Here is an 18,790-nt window from a genome sequence, read left to right on the forward strand (position 1 = left end):
AATCGCGATCGTTGGCGGATCAAAGTTTCTTGCGGATGATGAGCGTTCGCAGTGAGCCGAAACATCGAACGAAACGGTGATATGATTTGCGTCCTTTCCTTGTTTTAATCGGACAGAATGTATGTTTATATATTTATATGTTTTTCATATTTTTTTTTCATTTCTGTTTACATCCTACAGGGAAAAAACAATTCTGATTGGTGCTACTGAATTTTCTGTTGTCTGGGGACCAGGCAAAAATGTATTTTTTTATCTATTTTTATCACTCTAATATATTCGTGTTAGTATATCGATGCACTTCCGATTCGTTTTATAGATTATCAATATGGACCTGGATTTCCCGGACTAGGTTTACTCACCCCCTGGCTAGATACGACGTATTTCGGAAGCCCCTGGTCACACATAACGTCACCTGTTATAATTAAAGGTATGTTCCGTCATGTTCCGAGCATGTAGATTTGGTATTATTTCTCGCGCGAGAATATTCCATTCTTCGAAGAAGCTCGTTAAAGTAGAAACTCGAAATTGAGAGTAGTTGTGTCATTGTTTGCATGTGCAGCAGGAATCGGGACTTGAATGTTAATAATTAATCCCGTAGGGAAAGGCAGGAAAAGGCAGGGTTATCATTGACGACCCCAATAAGACGTTTGTTTATTTATTATATTATTATAGAGCATTTTGAAAAATATATTTTTGCTCATTGTTCCATATGATTTGCGTCCTTTCTTTGTTTTAATCGGACAGAATGTATGCTCATATATTTATATATTTTACATATATATATTTTTTTCCTGTTTACATCCTACAGGGAAAAAACATAGGGAAAAAACCAACAAGTTAGTGCTACTGAATTTTCTGGTGTCTGGAGACCAGACAAAAATTCAATTGCAAGAACAGAGCAGAAAGATTTCTGTAGGTGGTTTCCACTTAATCAATTGTTTTCATTTTTTTAGAGTTTTAATGAAGTTGAATGTTCACACGAATGTTCTCAGTTGCGTTAACAGGGGTATTATTTTTTGTCGTCGAAATTTTGCTTCGAAATTATGTCGTCGAATTTTCATTTCTTGTTATCAAGTTTTCATCTGGTTCCTACTCTGCTGCAGGAACTGGATTCTTTTTTCTGTATCCATTTTTCTTCGCGCAGGTTAATAGTAATAGTATAATTAATAATAGCAATATCAACGTGTATAATATTGTTACACCTGTGTCTTGATTCCCGCGCATTTAGCGCTCTGAACGTACAGCTGATTCTCTTGACAACGAGTCGTCAACAGCAGATGATTAGCGTTGACCGATAATAGTAATGTGTAATATTGTATTCATTGAACACTACTCTCATTTCATTGTTTCTTAAAAAAACGTTAACACGTTCATTATTAGGCTTTTATTTGGAGGATCCTCCCATAGGCCATTTCATATATTTTTTTACATAACTGTGTAAAATAGATTTAGTTTAATAACGTGGACATACATGGAAAAAATCGTGTTGAATTTACCAGACATTGAACAAACCAAACACGTTTTGGTTGAAGGAAACAATTTCTGGTTCTTATGATCCTATTTGGTTTTTATAACCCGAAATTCTATTTCCTTCAACCGAAATACGTTTTGTCCGTTCATTGTTTCTGGTAAATTCAACCAAACTTTTTTTCCGTGTAGAAAAAAATTTTATCGTCACAAATATATGACGCTGGTCTCCCGCGAGAGATCACTACGTCGCACATGTGTGACGCTAGTAGCGAACGTGTTAAATAACTTACTCAGTAGTGAGGTCGCATTTTTTTACACGCATTCCCGTCCCTCCAACCCACTTTCTCTTTCGGTTTACCATAAATTATAAATCGTAAAGAAGTGCGCGTCATGTTTCGCATTATCTTCCTTCTACAAATCCTACTATAAATTGTACAAAGTCGCCACGCGCTTCGCAAAAAGGGGTAAAAAACGAGAGTAGGATCGAGCGGGAAAAATCTCTGTGCATCACGGAGCACAAAAAAGAGTCTCAAAAGAGAGGCCACGCTGGCTAGAGAGAGTCCACGTTATCGATTTCGTCGAGTCCGCGACGCCTGCTGATGATTCATACCCCCTAGCTGGACCTAGGGGTGAGTCTGAGCTCCCTTTTCCCACAGCGGACCCCTTTTCGACCCCCCGTCGCCTCACTTCACTCTCTCTCTCTCTCTCTCTCTTTCTCTCTTCCTCTCACCGTCGCTCGCGTACATCCCCGCCGTCGTTGAAACAACAATGCGACTTACTACTACGCTCGCCCCCGCGAGCTGGCCGAGATTAACCGATTCTCTCTCTCTTCGTCATCGTTCAGGGTCCCTGCCGATACCAGCGCACCCGGAATTGTTCTCGGGCTTCACGCCGCCAGTTGTGTCATACCCGTTTATGCCGTACCCACCAACAACGACCACCTATGAACCGACCAGCACGGTGACGACGACGACGACGACGACGACAACCACGACGACGACAACGACGACGACCACGGGCATGCACGCGAACAGTCCGTCCAGAAGCGCGTCGTCACTGAGCCCCAACAGTGGATCTAGCAGCGGGTTCAGCAACGGATCCGAGGGAGCAAGAGGTACGTGTGGCGAGGAGGCTCGAAGTGCCTTCATACGCATCAAATTAAAGACCAGCGAGCCGCCGAGGCCATCCACGACACCGGAACGAAACTCATCGTCCCCCGAAAAAGATTGCAGTGAGACGAAAAAAACGAAGGTGCCGAAGCCAGTATGGAGGCCGTACTAATCCAAGTAGGCGAGCAACAAGGCATCGATACTCGATTCGAAACGCGGTGAGGAGAAATGACGGATGAAAGTCCTGCCGCAATTGTCAATAAGCAATTATCATATATTGTATAAACAGTGGCAAACGCGTACATATGTAACGTAAACTTATAATAATTATTTACGTGAATACTATTGAGAGAAATAGTATTGAGAGAAAAGAATTATACTTAAAAAGTATGATTCAAGCAGTAAACGCAATAATGAAATAAACTCTCGCCTAGCGCCGCGTGCAGATAGCGAACCGGCAGTAACTACGAAGTGAGACTCTCCAATGAATTTCGCAAGCCGATGAATGAGTGTCTCATCTTCGTTATTGTCCTAATAATGATCTGAAAATCTATTATTTTTCGAAGAAATAATACTGGCACGATATCTAAAATATTGGCATTTAGAAGTGACAATACTTGTGGATAAAAAAACGTTCATGATAATAATCACGAAATTTTTTAGTTGCTTAAGTATAAATTTCTCGATATCGCGACAATTTGTAATATTAATATTTGTACAGCCACCAGAGAGTCACTACGCCTCGTTAAAATTTGGCGTTGATATCATAATATATGATAATTGTACACAGACAAGTACAGTGGGGTTCTGATTGGCCATTTCTTTCCCTCGTGTTCTGAATTGTCTCATCAAGAGCCCCGTACTGTACTATTTATATGTATGGTTACGTTGGAAGGCTAGTGATAATGTTTATGACGGACATCCGGAACGGCCCGTCCTCGATCCGAAGATAAAAAAATAAAAGTTTCCGAAGTAAATGACAAATCCTTGTTCTCATCGTATACCCGAATGTATTCTGCTTCTTCGGTTTTACGAAGACGCAGATGGTGAGCACGAAGAAATCACGGGACTAACGCGGGAATAGTGATTCAACCGGTAGCACAGTGGTACGACCGGTAAATCGATCGAAACCTAAATGTTGTTCACAATGCATTTTTTGTAAGTGTAAATAATTGTATATATTCGACTTGTACATATCGTGTAGATAGTACATGGACAATAATATAGCATAGAAAAGTGTGAAGACTTATGTATGCTACCGTCTCGGAATACTTAAAAATACACCAATTAAGACAAGTATAAATATTGTTACGTCCCGAGGTATCCCGGAACTACCTCCTCCCCCCCTGTTTTCTATCGCTCTTCTTTTTCGCTCTCCCTTTCCTACACTCTTCTTTCATCCCGGTAGTCGCCTGTTGACATCGTACCGTTTCTGCTTCCAAAATCAATTATAATGTTTGTAGTCTCGACCGTATCGTTATATTTTGTTTCATTAAAATAATTCACATCTTTTACTTACAGCTTTTCGAGCTTATTAAATTCAATTAAATTAGATCCGGCAGTCACTGCTGTCGAATAGCAGAAGTATCGTTACGCAGACTGACCACCAAATTTTAAGCAAAATAAGAATCTCTTCAAGGATCATCCGTGAAGGCTCCGTGACTTATCAGCGCGCGAAAGCCTAGTCCCCGCGTCATTTACCATTTATAGAAAATCTCATAACTTCCCTCATTTCTATTATTGTATTAAAATTCAAAATTGATCCGATAATTCCGCGCCTTCTGACCTTATTGTCTCACCGATCATGCTCGGTGTATGAAATGGGTTATGTTATGCGATTTTTAGATATCATGTGCAATTTAGATAAACTAAATTTTTCCGCTTCGTGAGAACGGATGTGCATGATCCGACTCTCGTCTTATCTCTGTAAACCTAAGACCACCGTGGAACACCAAGTCCGTTGGTGTTCCCACCGAAAATGCTGACCATTGCAGTTGCGGAAAGAAGAGGGAGACTAGAACGAGCTTATAAATAAAAACCTCTTCTTTAAGCAGTCAGTTCAGAGTTCCAAGTTCCGAGTCTCAAGTCTTGAGTCGTCAGTTGTCAGATTCAGTTCTATTCAAAACTAAGTTTTGAGTATCGGTCTCCTTTTCAACCTTCGCGGTTCTTAGTGAAGTCACTTCGGTACCCAGTCAATCACGAGAAATCGCATCTCTGAGAAAATCCGTGTGGTGCATCAGCAAGTGCCAGATATTGTGAGAAATCTCAGCCATGCAGCCTGCCTCCCCTCCCTCTTCTTTCAAGGGCAAAGTACTTCTTTCAATCTACTATATTGAACCAGCCGACATCGAAAGTCTACCTTTATAAACTAATAATAATAACACGAGCCGGTATCCATACTTCAATACAGTCCGACGCAGTTAATCTTAGTCTATCCCTTCGGGTCATTGCGAAAAACTTGTTGCCATCTCGACCGAGAATAATCCAAATTTCGTGAAGACGGTAATAAATTATATTACTATTTCGTTTTATTTTGTTCTTGTCTCTTTTCTTATAGTCCTGTTATTCCGATCCCACTTCAAAACCACGCGTAAAATCTTCCCACCTTCCCTCTCGGCTTAATTAGCTGCTAAGCGTGGCGGAGCCGCTCCCGCTACGCATGTCGCGGACCGTCCAGGACGTAACAATATCTTATATCTTATAAAGATATTTTTTTCAATTTATTTTTTCATTATATGCGTAATCCGAGATTAATGCATAAAATTAGTTCAAATAAACGTTACATAACATGATTAATTTTTGAAGGGTATATAAATCGATACTGTGAATTGTTACTCTGCCAAAATAATTGATTTCGAAATTTGCAACTGAATCGGTCCCTGTAATCACTACGTCGAAATCACGAAGGAGCTATTGTGAAACTGTCCGAGAAGGTTTCGATATAAAATCATTTCGTTCCTTCCATCATACACTTGTAATAAATTATTATTAGTATCTATATTGTACTCGGTAAGTTTTTAATTTCAGCCTTTTCTCGCGAATGAAAAGTCCACTTCAATTAAAACGATTATCAAAATCTCTCAGTGTCGTGATCTTAAATAAGAATGTTACCATTTAATCTGTCGAATGATGTCAACATAACAATTTCAAATCTTTCAAAATTTCAAAATTAATTCAAAATCGTAATCAAGAACGGTTCCATAATATCTCCTCTAATCACACAAAACTAAATCTGTAAAGAAAAGCGCTCACGTCAAAGATTACGCAAGAGCGTAAAAGTAGCTCGAGAAAGAATTCCGAATAGGTCAAAAAGGGGCACAACTGACGCGAAACCCACGTCAGAAAAAGAAACCTATTGAAGAAAGAATCAAAAAGGTCGCAACATGTGTTTTTCAACGTGCTCTGGAACAAACGAAAACAGCTCCAAAAGAGTCCGACGATTTTTAATTCATTTTGAAACTAATTAATTTGAATAACGTTGCAATCATTGCGTAATTAGGCCATTATCCAAACGAAACAATAAAAATCTATGATCAACAATCTACGGCTTGAGCTTAGATATTAGCCTGGTGAAAGGCAATTTTGATTAAAAAATTTAAAAAATATAGTTTTAATAAAAACATAATTATACGTTTACTTAGTCTCCCACACGGTAGTGTACATACGTATATTGAGTATGTATCTGCAAGAGAGAGGGTGGATATAAATAAATTAAAATATTATTGTAAATGATACAGATTCTTAGATGTACAATCAATGAAAAGGAAAAGAAATCTACGAGAGCATGAATCGCTAATACTAATAACGTTTATGTATACTGATAATGGACCTTATAAAGATAAATGTTTCAAAGCGTGCATGCACTAAACATTTCGGTTCGCACTTCGAAACCTTCTCGATGATTTTCTACCTCTTACTGTAAGCCCTCCTTCCTTTTCGTCGATTGTCAAGAAACGATAACTATAAATGGCAGAGATGCTAGAAGTGTAATTTAATGTAAATCGGTTGTATGTGGATCTAAAAGAATGCAAGAAGAAGAATAAAATCAAACTCTACGTAAAAATACCTGTGACAATCCACTGTGTTTAATCGCGCATTGCACTTTTCACTCCGCTCCCTTTCATCTCCGCTAAAATGATATTTAACGATCGATCACTATTACATCACAGAAATGATCGATGCCGTCGCTCGCGCGGCCGTTCGTTCATTTTCGAAAGTGTCAAAAAAATCGAATCGAGCGATTCAGACGTTGCGAGCAGAAAGGAAGAATATGAAAGAGAGCGGAACGTCGTGCTCCGTGCCGCTGCAAGGGGAATCCATATTTTTTTTTTGTCGCGATTTAAATCTGAATGGTCGTACCGCCGCGCGGTCGTTCCCCGACTTCTTCATGTGTGCGCGCTGGGGATTCCACACACAAGTATCCTCACACAAGGGAATCCCGAGCATAAGGGTGGAGAATGGTTTATATCGAGGGGAGTATGTGAGATCTGTATTAGTACCTATAGGCTCGGGACATCAGCGGCTCTCAAGTTTCGAGCCTCCCGAACAAATCCGACGGATCAGTGGTTCTTCGCGCGAGGTCGTCGGAATCGGCCCAACTGTGTGAGGGCGATTTTTCGCCAAATGATCGCACGCCCAAATTCGTGCACTTTTCATAAAAACATAAACACACCGCTCGTTCGCCCGCTCGACGACACTTGGCGACGTTCGGTTCATTCAGCGAGATATCGCATAACGTGAAATGTCCGTCGGGACTGTGCCGCATCACGCTGAAACACGACCTGGGGTAAGGGATAGTTTTTTTTCTGAATTGTTCCGGTCGTGTTTGTCAACCGGTGCACAGAGTTCGAGCGCAGTTAATCTCGGTGACGTCGAATAACTCAATTTTCGCATTCCGACTGCAGGTGCAAACGTATACGCAAGCGAGCAAACGCGCGCGCATCGTCGATATGTACCCTAGGATCGAAAACGTTGCAGAAATTCGATACGTGGCGCGTAAACGCGTCAACACGATGTAAAATCTTGATCAGATCGCCTTGATTAAAAATCGCGATCGGGCGCGGCCTGAATTTCCAAAAGTCACCGGTCGCTGCATCGACGGCGATCTCTCTCCCTCTTTCTCTCGCGTAGCTTTTGCGCGGAATTTAATGGAATTAGCCCCGGCGAGAAAATGAGAACCGCGTTGACACCCCGTGTGTAGTCGCGGGGCTCTGTTCGTTGACGAGTAGACAACGGAACCAAGCAACCATGAAGGGTCGCCACACGAACCGAGCCGAACCGATCCAAGCCAATCCGGCGCGCGAGCCAGCCGGTGCTAACTAATGTTTGCTCAAAGAATCGTCATGTATAATTGAGTCAGCGGCGGCAAGGGTGGAAAAAATCAACGGGCGTACGCGCGAGTCCCCGGGAATGAATAATCGACTTTCGGTGTACGCAGACCTCCACTCGCGTTTCCAGGTTACAAAACCGCTCTTATTAGGAGAATCGTTTGGCGTTTTGCGCAGGGGGCGTCGCGCCCCGAACCCTCTCGCGACCGGGAACGCAAGCCGGGAGGGGAAAATGAAAATTTCTCGAGATAATTACGTTAATTATAGCAACGAAATTTGCATGTATATTTCCGCGAAAATTCTTGTAACGATCCAGCTCGCGCGCATTATCGAATATGAAAGATTCATACGGCGCGAAGTAAAAATTTCAATAATACATATATGCGCGCATGCACACACACTGCGAACACGTCAAATAAAATTCACTTCGATTATTCAGTACGTCGAAATAAAATCGAATTATTTTAACTATTCCAATTAGCCCCGAGCGCCCGGCGGAGATCGACGTGTAACCGGTCGAACGAGGACTCCACGAGCGATTGAAGTATAATGCGACGCGGAAGGAGCGGTTGATTCGCTCCGTCGACACGCCAGAGAGAGGACGTCGATCCTCTTCGCCGCCCGGTCTAGGATCGTGAGGACCCTGGGGTTTGAGGGTCCTAGAGTTAGGCAATCAGCGCTGATGAGGGGGGTTGGTCGAGGGGTGAAGGGCTCGGACAATTAGTAACTACCCCGCGCCCGTCCGCCCTCTCGCTGTGTGTCGCTCTCGCCCGGTTCACCTGCCCAACAACGCGCCGACCGCAGGCGTTACGCATGCGAAAGAGGCTGCGCCGCCTCTGCACGCCGGGATGCTGCGTTTACGTACGTAGCTCGCGTTGTACGCGCCGAATTACGCGCTCGTAAAGGTCTCTCTTCACGGCTGCACAGTGTCAACGCGATCGCGCGAGGTAAATTCGTCAGGGCGGGTTTACGTCGATAATAAATGGGCCACCGCCCCCGAAAGAGAACGGACGGCTCGGATCTCGTCGCTCGCAACGCCGTCAAATACGTCGACGAGATGGAAACAGCGCGAATCTCCGCCGTTGTTTCTTCGCGGATAACGCAGCCGAATTTGCGAGCCGGGGGTTATCTCCTTGAAATCAACCGCCGCGACGGCGGTATAATAAAACAGAACGGGAGGAGGACGCGCCCGCAGCGCGCTACTCAAAGGACCTTTATCGTCGTCCCTGCGAATCCCTCGAACTAGTCTAAAAAAGAATCGTCCCCACCCAGGCGAGCCCTCCCTTGAGCGGTACACTAATTGTTCCTAGGATGAAACGTGTCGAGGATTACACGGTGTTTCGCGGGAGCCGGGAGGGGGACGACGTGCGGCGGGAGAGACCGCGGAAATAATAAGCCTCTTTCGAGAGGCTTTCAACAACGACGACGACGACGACGACGAAGAAGAAGAAGTCGAGGAGTGGAACGACTATCCTCCTCTTCATCTTCCCGACGACGACACACAGAATCGCCGTCTTCGGGAGGCGCCCCGCTCTCGAACTTAACGTCTTTTACGTCGTGGCTGCCGCGCGCGGGCGACGGTAAAGACGAACGCGACGTCGCGCGACCTTAGGAGAGAAACCTTCGCTTAACGAGCTGTTTTGCATCGCAATGCCTCGACCTCGTTATCGGTTATCGACCCGCGCTCCCGCGGCCGTCGCGGATTAAAGAGTACCTGCGCCACAGTCACGTGCACGTCGCCGGTGGTGCGTTCACGCACGCGTTCGTCTCGTCGAGGCGCGGTCGCTCGCGTTTGACCGTCGATCGCGGCGGCAAGAGAGAGAGAGCCGTCGGCTCGTTCGTTCGTCCGCTGAAAAGGCGAATCGTTTCGCGGGAATCGTCGATTTTCATGCCCGCGCTAAATCGGCGCGCGGTCTCGCTTCGAGGAACGCGGATCGATCTTGCGCCGCGCGTTTGTTTCCGAGGGAAAACTTGTTCGCTCGTGGCGAACGAGCGGCACACACCGGTGCTTTTGTTCCTTTGCGTGTTGGAATTTTTCTCTCACTCACTCGCTCGCCCGCTCCAATCAACCCACTACGCGATTCTTCTTTTGTTCCACCGTCGTTCTTTTTTTTTTTTCATCCGAGGTATCGTGAAACTACCGAGCGCCAATCGCCGCCGACGGGATCTTACGTCGCGTCCACCGGTCTGACGAAATGGACGAGACGTATCGCACTCTTTCTAACCAGTGGTTAACGTAAAGGGTTGTTGACAAAAAATGATAAAAAAAATCTACGTAAATCAATAAAGAAGGATTTATGACACTATTTAGGGTTACGAAGAACGCCTGAGGAACCGAAACAAACCTATTACCTGTACGATGCCGTCTGTATTTTATGATTTACCTAGCTTCGTGAGATACCTTCACCCAAACCGGCCAACAATCAAAGGCAAACTAACTAACAAAGTTCTTATTTTCAGCTAAAAAACGGAAAAAGAAAGAAAGCGTTGTAAACGTCTCAGTTATTGAATCTTCTTTCAAATACAATTGACGGAAAGATTCGGTTATCCAAGATAACAAGGAATTTTTATCTGTACGAACAATTCTAGAAGAATATTTACATTCTACGATAACCTTGATGCGATAACCCGGCTATAAAATTTCGATTTTGAAAATATGGTAACGACAATAGCTTTGAAGATATGGTAACAACAATAGCTTTGAAGATATGATAACGACAATAGCTTTGAAGTGATAGTTTCGGTAATCTTTCTCAGGCATGTCTGTGATATTCTTTTCTAGATATTATCTCATAAATATCATGCGTATATTCTTGTCTCGCCGATTTGCGAGCCTGCAAGTCCCGCAACGAAGCCAAGTTACGCGACTCGCATACGCGAATGCCGCGATTTCAGCGCACGCCGTACCTGACCCGCTTCAAAACCCGTGAAATCGGCCCCTCGATCAAATTCCTAGGTAAGTTCGAAGCGTTCGTACCGGACCCTCGGCTTCTTTTTGCGAGGGTCCACCCAGTTCCCACCCAGTGGCAGAACGGAACTCATCAGTCCGGGAGGAAGTGGACACGTCGGAACAATTTCCTTACACCGGCTCTCCTTCCACCGTCCTCGTACAACCCGACACCACCCCCTCGGGCGGCAGCCTCGTTCTCTCTACCCCGTCATCGCAGCCGCTACTGAAATTCTGACCCCTCAGCGATTGACCAATTTGCCAAATCGATTCACGTCGAAATGAACCTACGTAATATCTCCAGTTGCCCCCCTCTCTCTTTCTCTCTCTCACACTCACTCACTCTCGCTCGCGCGTTCCTTCACATAACCCCGGAGAAGCTCGTAGGCTTCACTTTGCAAAGCGCGAAATGTGGAAATCGCCGGCGACGGTTCGGATGCGAAAGCAATGTTCCCCAAAGACTCGCGAAAGCCACGTTACTACGAGAATATTACGGAGGAATTTAACTGCCGAGAAATTTAATACTGCATATCGAAAACATGCAACTAATAACCTCGACGCGGCGCTAGAAGCGCTCTATTTTTAACAGGTGCGAATGCAGTTACAGCAATGTATACCGCGCGTAAAACCTATCGAGATCACGGGAACGTCAACGAGAAGATGCATTTGCGCTATCTTACACTCCACCATCGACGGAAAGAGGGTGGAGGACGAGGACTAGATTAGGGTCTACACGTACGTGGCAAAAGCACCCTGACATTTTTAATGTCGCGCGGAGCAAGTGGGTACTTAGTACCTATCCTCTCGGAGGCAGCGAGAAAGAGAGAGCCCCGTGCACCCACCCTCCAGATATTACCCTTTAGAATAGCTGCAAAAATTATGGACAGCCGATAGGCCAGCAGCCGCTGCAAGGGTGCGTCTCATCCATTTAGGTCCATCACACATGACTGGATGGGGTGAGACTTACCCCGCAGAGGTTCTCACATAGATTACGAACTTCTCGCCCTCTCCGTGACGTCAGCTCGACGAACAACGGGAAATGTCATTCTTTCTCACTTCCGAGCTCGCGTGCGTGCGTGCGTGCGTGCGTGTGTGAACGCATGTGTGTATTTTTTCACACAGTATTTCACAGTATTTCAGAGCTGATGAATTATTTGCATATTTAAAAAAACGTACTATCTCTAATTATTTTAATGATAACTGCTCTCAAAAATTTTTTATTTTCTTTTAGCGTAATACAAGTATCGTATGTTAACGCGTAATGAATATCGGACAGATCTTTAGTTGCTTAGGAACCTTTGTAAAAATATCGTGAAATTAGCGCGAAGAGAAATCCTGCTTACGAACGTTATTCGTGTTTCAAAGGCGACACCGTGGCATACTTTTTCGAGAAGCAAGCGTGTCGTTACTGATCCTAAAGATCACTTGGACGTACAGCACTACAGACTACAGGGGATGAGTTCGCCCTTCTAGAGCAGATTTATCGATTATTCTTGGTCCGGTGGTCCCCTTTAGTCGTACGCGACGTGCTTGATGACGTATGTGTACAGCGCGCGAAATTTACGAGAGAAAACATTCGCGACGTAACGCATCGAAATGATGAAATTAATATAAAAGAAAACGAACTAGCAACACCGAACTGTCAATTGATGTCGCAGATTATCGTAGACGAGTAAGCGTGAGAGTGGACGAGCTGGTGCAATCGTATTTCTGTAAATCGATAAATAACAATCTCTAAATGTTATCCGAAAGAAATCCGACTTTCCGCTCCATTACAAATTCGACCGTTAAAAGAGAGTAAAGAGAGTTATTAAATTTTTTAAAGAATTTTGTTTGTTCGTGCGCATAAAAAACTTGTTTTCCTATGCCCCACCATTAATATCGTCGACTATACACGAAGCACGCGGCTACCCACATACGTAACATCGCGTTTCTAACGCGTGTGCACGCATACACACGCCCGCGTATACTCTCACTGCACTCTCACCCCTCGTACAGCGTATTACGGTCGTCGGGGGTAAACCACCCTGGCCTCTAGGAGCCGAGAGCGGGAGCCCGCAGGGGTACGCCACGACAACCCCCGTAGCAACCCCTCAAAATCAACCAAACTCCCTCCCCTTCGCCTTTCAACTGCACCTCCGCCTTCCTCCCTTTCTAAACCACCCGGTCCATTCTGTAGACGTTAATACCTCGTGGGGTATCCGTCCGCGCCGGATTCTCATTCGTACGGCTACTCTAGAACCTCGAGTATCGATACTGCGCGAAAATCTCCGACGAGAAAATCGCCGACTGATAAGAAACCGTGTATATTTTTACGCGCGCGCGTAACGCACGAAATATCTATCGTGACTATGTAAAACATGATCGGCGGCATTCACTTTTTTAATGAGAATTTTTTTTACCCGCGAGAGAGTTTCTAACTATGAAAGTGTCGAGAGGCTGCAATAATGTTTAATTGGGAAGCAATAAAGTTCACGAATGGTAAAACTGATATTTCGCGTGCTCGATAAAATGAACAGTCATATTCTATACGAAGTTATTCATTAGTTACGAATTGACGTAATAATATTTCTGTATAAATAACGCGAATATATACATTTTGCAGTGAATAATACGTTGAAATGAGCGCGTTAGAGACAGAGCTTTTAGATTGGGATGTGTTGACAGCTCTAACATCGCAAACAGAATCGCGTCGATGAGACACGCATTCATCAACGGGCTCAACGACAATACGCGCGTTCTACTTGTGTGCATGTCGCGTACCCAGGGTTCTTTGTACCGAGGCTACCGCTAGAAATAGGGTGGCTGAATATACGGGGGAGAGCTAACACCATTATCTAATACTCCCCGACGGCCATATGTGGTACCCCGGCATCGTGCCATTCTCGAAAATCTCCGGCGTGATCGTCTCAGACCTGCAATGTGTCCAACCTATCCTATCACTGCGTTTAGCTCGCGCGACTTATCACCTCTATTGCCTGTTTTGCAAAAAGAAATAAATAAAACACGACAACGCAGCATTTCATTTTTCATTAAAATAAAATCGCACGGAGAGTAATTTTTATTTTACGTTAGCCGAGATAATAGTAAAAAAGGGATCAACAAAAAGATCGCGCTGCGTTGAGAGAATGTCGCTTTCCCGAAAATGTGTCCTGAGCATGTTATAAAATGTGAGGAGTATTTTTTAAAACAGCGCCGTCGTAGCCACGAAAAAAGGATTTTGGAATACATCGTTTTTATTAAAACTACTGAATGGACATAAAACGTCGTCTCCCAGGAAGCAGAATGATTTAGCATATTCGCTGTTTCTTACAATTAGCTACACATACAAAGGAAAAAGAAACAGTTGACCACAAGACCGTATATAATCAACATAAAGAATACTGCCGCCCTACCCATCTATTTTCGCTTCTTTCTAAAATAACAGATTAACCCTTCGAAAATATTTTTATTTAAAATGTCTCCATTATTATGATGTTTTCAAAACTTGCAATGAATCTCAATAAAGAGGTCTAGACACTGTGCTACATTTACTGGAAAATCGTGTTAACAAAAGATCATTTCATATCGTACGTGGGCTTGTATTAATGATCGTTACTTGAAACTACAGTCTCTCTCTCTCTCTCTCTCTCTCTCTCTCTCTCTCTATCTATCTATCTATCTTTTACTTTCCCATCGTTTAACATTTAAAAATTCTTTTGAACTGTTGGCCGACTGTAAGACGGGTGAGCTCCGTTATTCGCACAAATTTAAAGTCACATTTTTTGTACTTAAAATGTGTTTTGTACTTAAAATTTGTCACGGTTCACCGTCGTGTCAGGATAGAACTCTTTACAATATAGGGTGGTTGCAGCGAAAATATAGGGTAAGCGAATCGAATTTTGTAGGTCAAAATGTATCCTTGACTCCAATATACCTGAACAAACTATTCATTTATATATTTACAAGGCAAAATTTAAGCAGTGGAATGTTGCAACTTAGAAATATTCTGCATTGCAAGCTATAAATCTTACACGGAGAAAGTATTGTAGCAAAAATTATTATAAAAGTTTGTAATGCTAGAATATACCGGAATTATTATCGAAATTACTATGTATAATCTTTAGTGATATAGATCATGTGTGTACGCATCATTAAAAATTACAACACACATAGTAATTTCAATAATAATTCCGGTATATTCCAGCATTACAAACTTTTACAGTAAATTTACTACAATATTCTTTCCATGAAAGAATCCTTTTGTAATAATACCCGCAAAAAATTTTACATTTTGTTCATCTAAATTCGGCTGATGTCATCTGTCTTTATTTATTCGCTTGGGAATTAATTCGCACGAACATTCGTTCCAAGCATCGCGAAACGAACAAGAGCAGATTGACGAAGTACTTTATTAGTAACTCGAGCGGATGTCTTACAAGATCCCTTTAATCTAGCCACCGCCATCGCGGATATCCTAAATCGCATTTCTCTCTTTCTGCAGGATCGAGGGTGGGCCCACGTGCTACCGTGACGCGGAGAGGAGGGTGACGCGAATAAGAGGGTGGTCGGAAAGAATCGCGATCCCGTTCGCTCGGTGTGTAACCCGTCGACGCTCGTTTACGGCCTATCTGCGTCGAGCGAGAAAAGATAGAAAGAGAGAGAGAAAGGGTAGCGGAGAAGAGAAGGAAAAACGCAGGATTTACCTAAAGCTAGGGGTTCTGGGTCAGCGGATTTACTGTTCCACATATTCAAAAAATCAGAAGGAAAAATGTTCGTTTGTATCTAACCAGAAAAAAAAATTATTCTTCGGTATGAATTTTAATTACCGTATAGACCGACGAACTATTCGTTCCGGTAAACAACTTTGTTATCAATTTTCTCAACGGAAAACGCAATAGGGCCCAAACATTTTCCCAGAAAACGTAAAAGGAGAAAATGGATTTAACGGAGTAGAACAGGAAGGCCGAAAGAGAGAAAGGTCTTTCACATTTCATGAAAACTCGAACGAAATTTCACAACATGCGTCTTTCCTTTCTAGGTCTACGTCTATGCATAACGATTTGGCGAGCTTTTCTTTATTTCGGAGCACACGACCCCGAGCTGATTTATGAAAGAAGCAGGGGTTGCGCGTCAAGGTTTAACCCACGCTTTGCGAACTACCAATAAACTTTAGCCGGCACAGGCAAACCGCTGCATGAATCCTTCGGTATGGACCAAGAGGCACGTGGCTCTACGTGGGCAAGAGTAGGGATAAAAGAAGCGAATTGTGGCAGAGAACGGGCTGGCAGCACGTCGCAAAATGATCTACACAAAGTATCGGTTAAGGTCGGCAACACGACAGGATCCGTTTTGCGAGAAAGTGTGTCAGGCTTGCGCACGTGTAGCACAATGGGTGCCACGGAGTTCTCCCTTGTGCTCCGACTAGACGGTATTGACTTGATCCATCGAACATCTTTAACTTGAAATGTGGCTTTACAATACAAATCTGTGAAATTTAACTTTTGTCGCGCTTGGAGACAATTGCTTTCCTCGTGAGAACCTTCCCTGTCGCGTGCAAGCAAGAATATAAAGCTGATATGCGCAGTGAAACGTGCGATTCACGATCGAGATTATTTACTTGCGGACCTGAGCAAATCGGCGATCGATTTACCGAGAATATCTATAAATAGATCGTGCCTCGATGTTCCTCCCTTCGTATTTCTCACATTCGTGTTCTTATCGATAGATAAAAAGACGCAAAAGCATTTTTAGCTCGTACCATTCGCGCGGCATTACGGATTTAATGAAATTTCAGGGAGACCCGGGAGAAAATTCACCATAGATCAGTAGGGGTATTGCGTAACCGTGTATAGCTGTATCTCCCCATCTGTCACCACGAATGCTCACGTTTTTTATAGGTGCCACTTTCATTCGTGCGAACATTCTCCCACGTAGGGTCAGCGGGCGGCAGGTAAAAGCAGGTGAGATCGAGTAATTGAGACGTCTCCAGCCCCGGGAGGGGGAGATGTCGTCGAAGATGCGAAAGTACAATCATCCGAAACTTTATACCGTCTTTCCGCGGACAATACTATTCGACGTTATATAATGGCGCGAGCATCCTGGTGCGAGCCGCGCGGCCCGAAAGAACGTCTCTTCCGGGACATTCATCGACGGGCGACGCGCAAAGTGGAAGATCCCACGGGACGCGTAGGTGTCGTTGACCAAAAGATTCGTGGCTCATATTTCCACAGGAGCAGGAAGAAATACGTTTTGAGGATTACATCGCCGAATGCATTATTAGAGGATGTAGATAACGCAAGAGCACTCCCGGAAGGGGTTTGGTAGATACGAATATGTTGTAATTATCGAAAGATTGCAAATATTATTTATAACGAGGAATCATTATTACCCCCCCCCCCCGTAACGAAATAAACTAATCGATAAACAGATATCTGCTACCGTCGAGACGAGGAGTTTACTCTCACGAGTCTCGGTCTCGTAAACAAAGGGTCACCGGTTCGAAATACTTCATCGTATTCAACACAGGCACATTCGGCGGTCGCGAAGTTACGTTTGAGGGGGGGTCGAGAGTTCTCGGTTTCGTCGAGAGACGCGTCTCCCCAGCCTCGGCTGGACATGAATGAAATCGGTCCGGGCATGAAAACCGCGTGGATGAATGGAGAACGGCGGCCGAAGGCGTTTTCACGGCGTTCCGCGCGGTGTTTGGTGACTCGACGTAAATCACTGGAAATCTGCTTTATGCTCGCGGGCGCAAACAGCGGCGGGCCCGCCTCCCCGCATCGGGTTCATCGACAATGGCGATCCACCCCCCCGAGCGCGTAACTTCGAGGCGGATCGCATAATAAACACGTTTCTCGTCAGCACTCGATGCAGCGTCCTGGAAAAACGCGAGCTGCCTGTAAATAAAGGACGTATTCTGGCACTCGACAAAACGCGAGATAAATGGACACTGCCCGGCATGACCACCATTGCCACCCTCCACCCCCGTCGTTTGCTCGATCGCTCGCCCCGGGGCCCGCACTTCTCTCTCTCACGATGCAAGCTAAGCGGTTCCGCACTTTTATTCTAAGAGTATAAAACATCGAACGCCAAATACTGCCTTCGGCTATAAAATTTTTCACCATGGGTAGCGCGCGACATCGAATAAATCCCCACTGAAGAAAAATCGCGTTTCAACTGATCGAAGAAAATAGACGATCGATGATTGCTTGAATATCGCGTTCGGGTGCGTCGACGGTGCGGGGATATTTTTTAATGTTTTAAGTGAGAATTTTCAGCGCGTCTCTTTAGGTTACACAAGATTGATGAAACATCTACGAATGCGACTATTCGTATCGAGGAACGCCTCCTTGGAAAAGCAAACGAAGCAACGAAACTGGAAAGAAAGCGATCGCGCCTTTATTCGTGACGCAGGATGCAAGGAGCTATTTTAGTAGAGCCAACCGATGCAGTTTACAAAATATTATATGTTCCGCGAGCAGGGAGAAGCCGAGAGATGTCTGTCAAAAAGAGAAAACCCCCGAACAAATTACTCTAAGATTCGCTTCAATGAGCGCACCCAGTTGGAGGCCGACCTGTCAGCCATTGTTAGATAAATTATTATGTGAACGGGGATCAATATACGGGAGATGAGCAAGAGCTTTCACAATCTTCCGCGCAAAACCAGCAGATGAAGCGGCATAAATAATCTTTGAAAAAATTCAATATTGGGAAAAGAGAAGAGATAATGACGGACTGCAGTTTCGTGTAATCACATGTATAATACATCCAGGTTGTATATTTACGCCAACTAGGAAACTCGATTGAAACGGGGATATTTCTTATATCTCTTCATCATAACAAAAGCTATTTCTGTGCTAAACTTTACCCGCTACCAGAATGCCACACCAGAGCCACATAGTGGGCTATTCTAGTTCTCATATTTTTAGACGAACTCGTACATCCATTAGGAGAGA

At 44.1% G+C, this 18,790-nt stretch overlaps 2 protein-coding genes across 4 annotated transcripts in view; one reads left to right on the plus strand and one right to left on the minus strand.

Annotated features, from left to right (window-relative positions):
• LOC106745961 (runt-related transcription factor 2-like) overlaps window positions 1-6,613 on the plus strand; it is a 9,700-nt gene extending 3,087 nt beyond the window's left edge. The window contains exons 3-4 of the mRNA XM_014622035.1: window positions 317-427; window positions 2,315-6,613. Coding sequence (XP_014477521.1) covers window positions 317-427; window positions 2,315-2,751 — 548 coding nt within the window. The 3' untranslated portion in view covers window positions 2,752-6,613. The remainder of the gene's footprint in view (window positions 1-316; window positions 428-2,314) is intronic.
• The window catches only part of LOC106745960 (runt-related transcription factor 1-like), a 108,000-nt gene that overhangs the window by 52,965 nt on the left and 36,245 nt on the right, over window positions 1-18,790 (minus strand). The gene's annotated exons all lie outside the window — the stretch shown is intronic.

This window comes from Dinoponera quadriceps, unplaced genomic scaffold, assembly GCF_001313825.1.
Source record: "Dinoponera quadriceps isolate SergipeBrazil2010 unplaced genomic scaffold, ASM131382v1 scaffold1872, whole genome shotgun sequence".
Taxonomy (NCBI): Eukaryota; Metazoa; Arthropoda; class Insecta; order Hymenoptera; family Formicidae; genus Dinoponera; species Dinoponera quadriceps.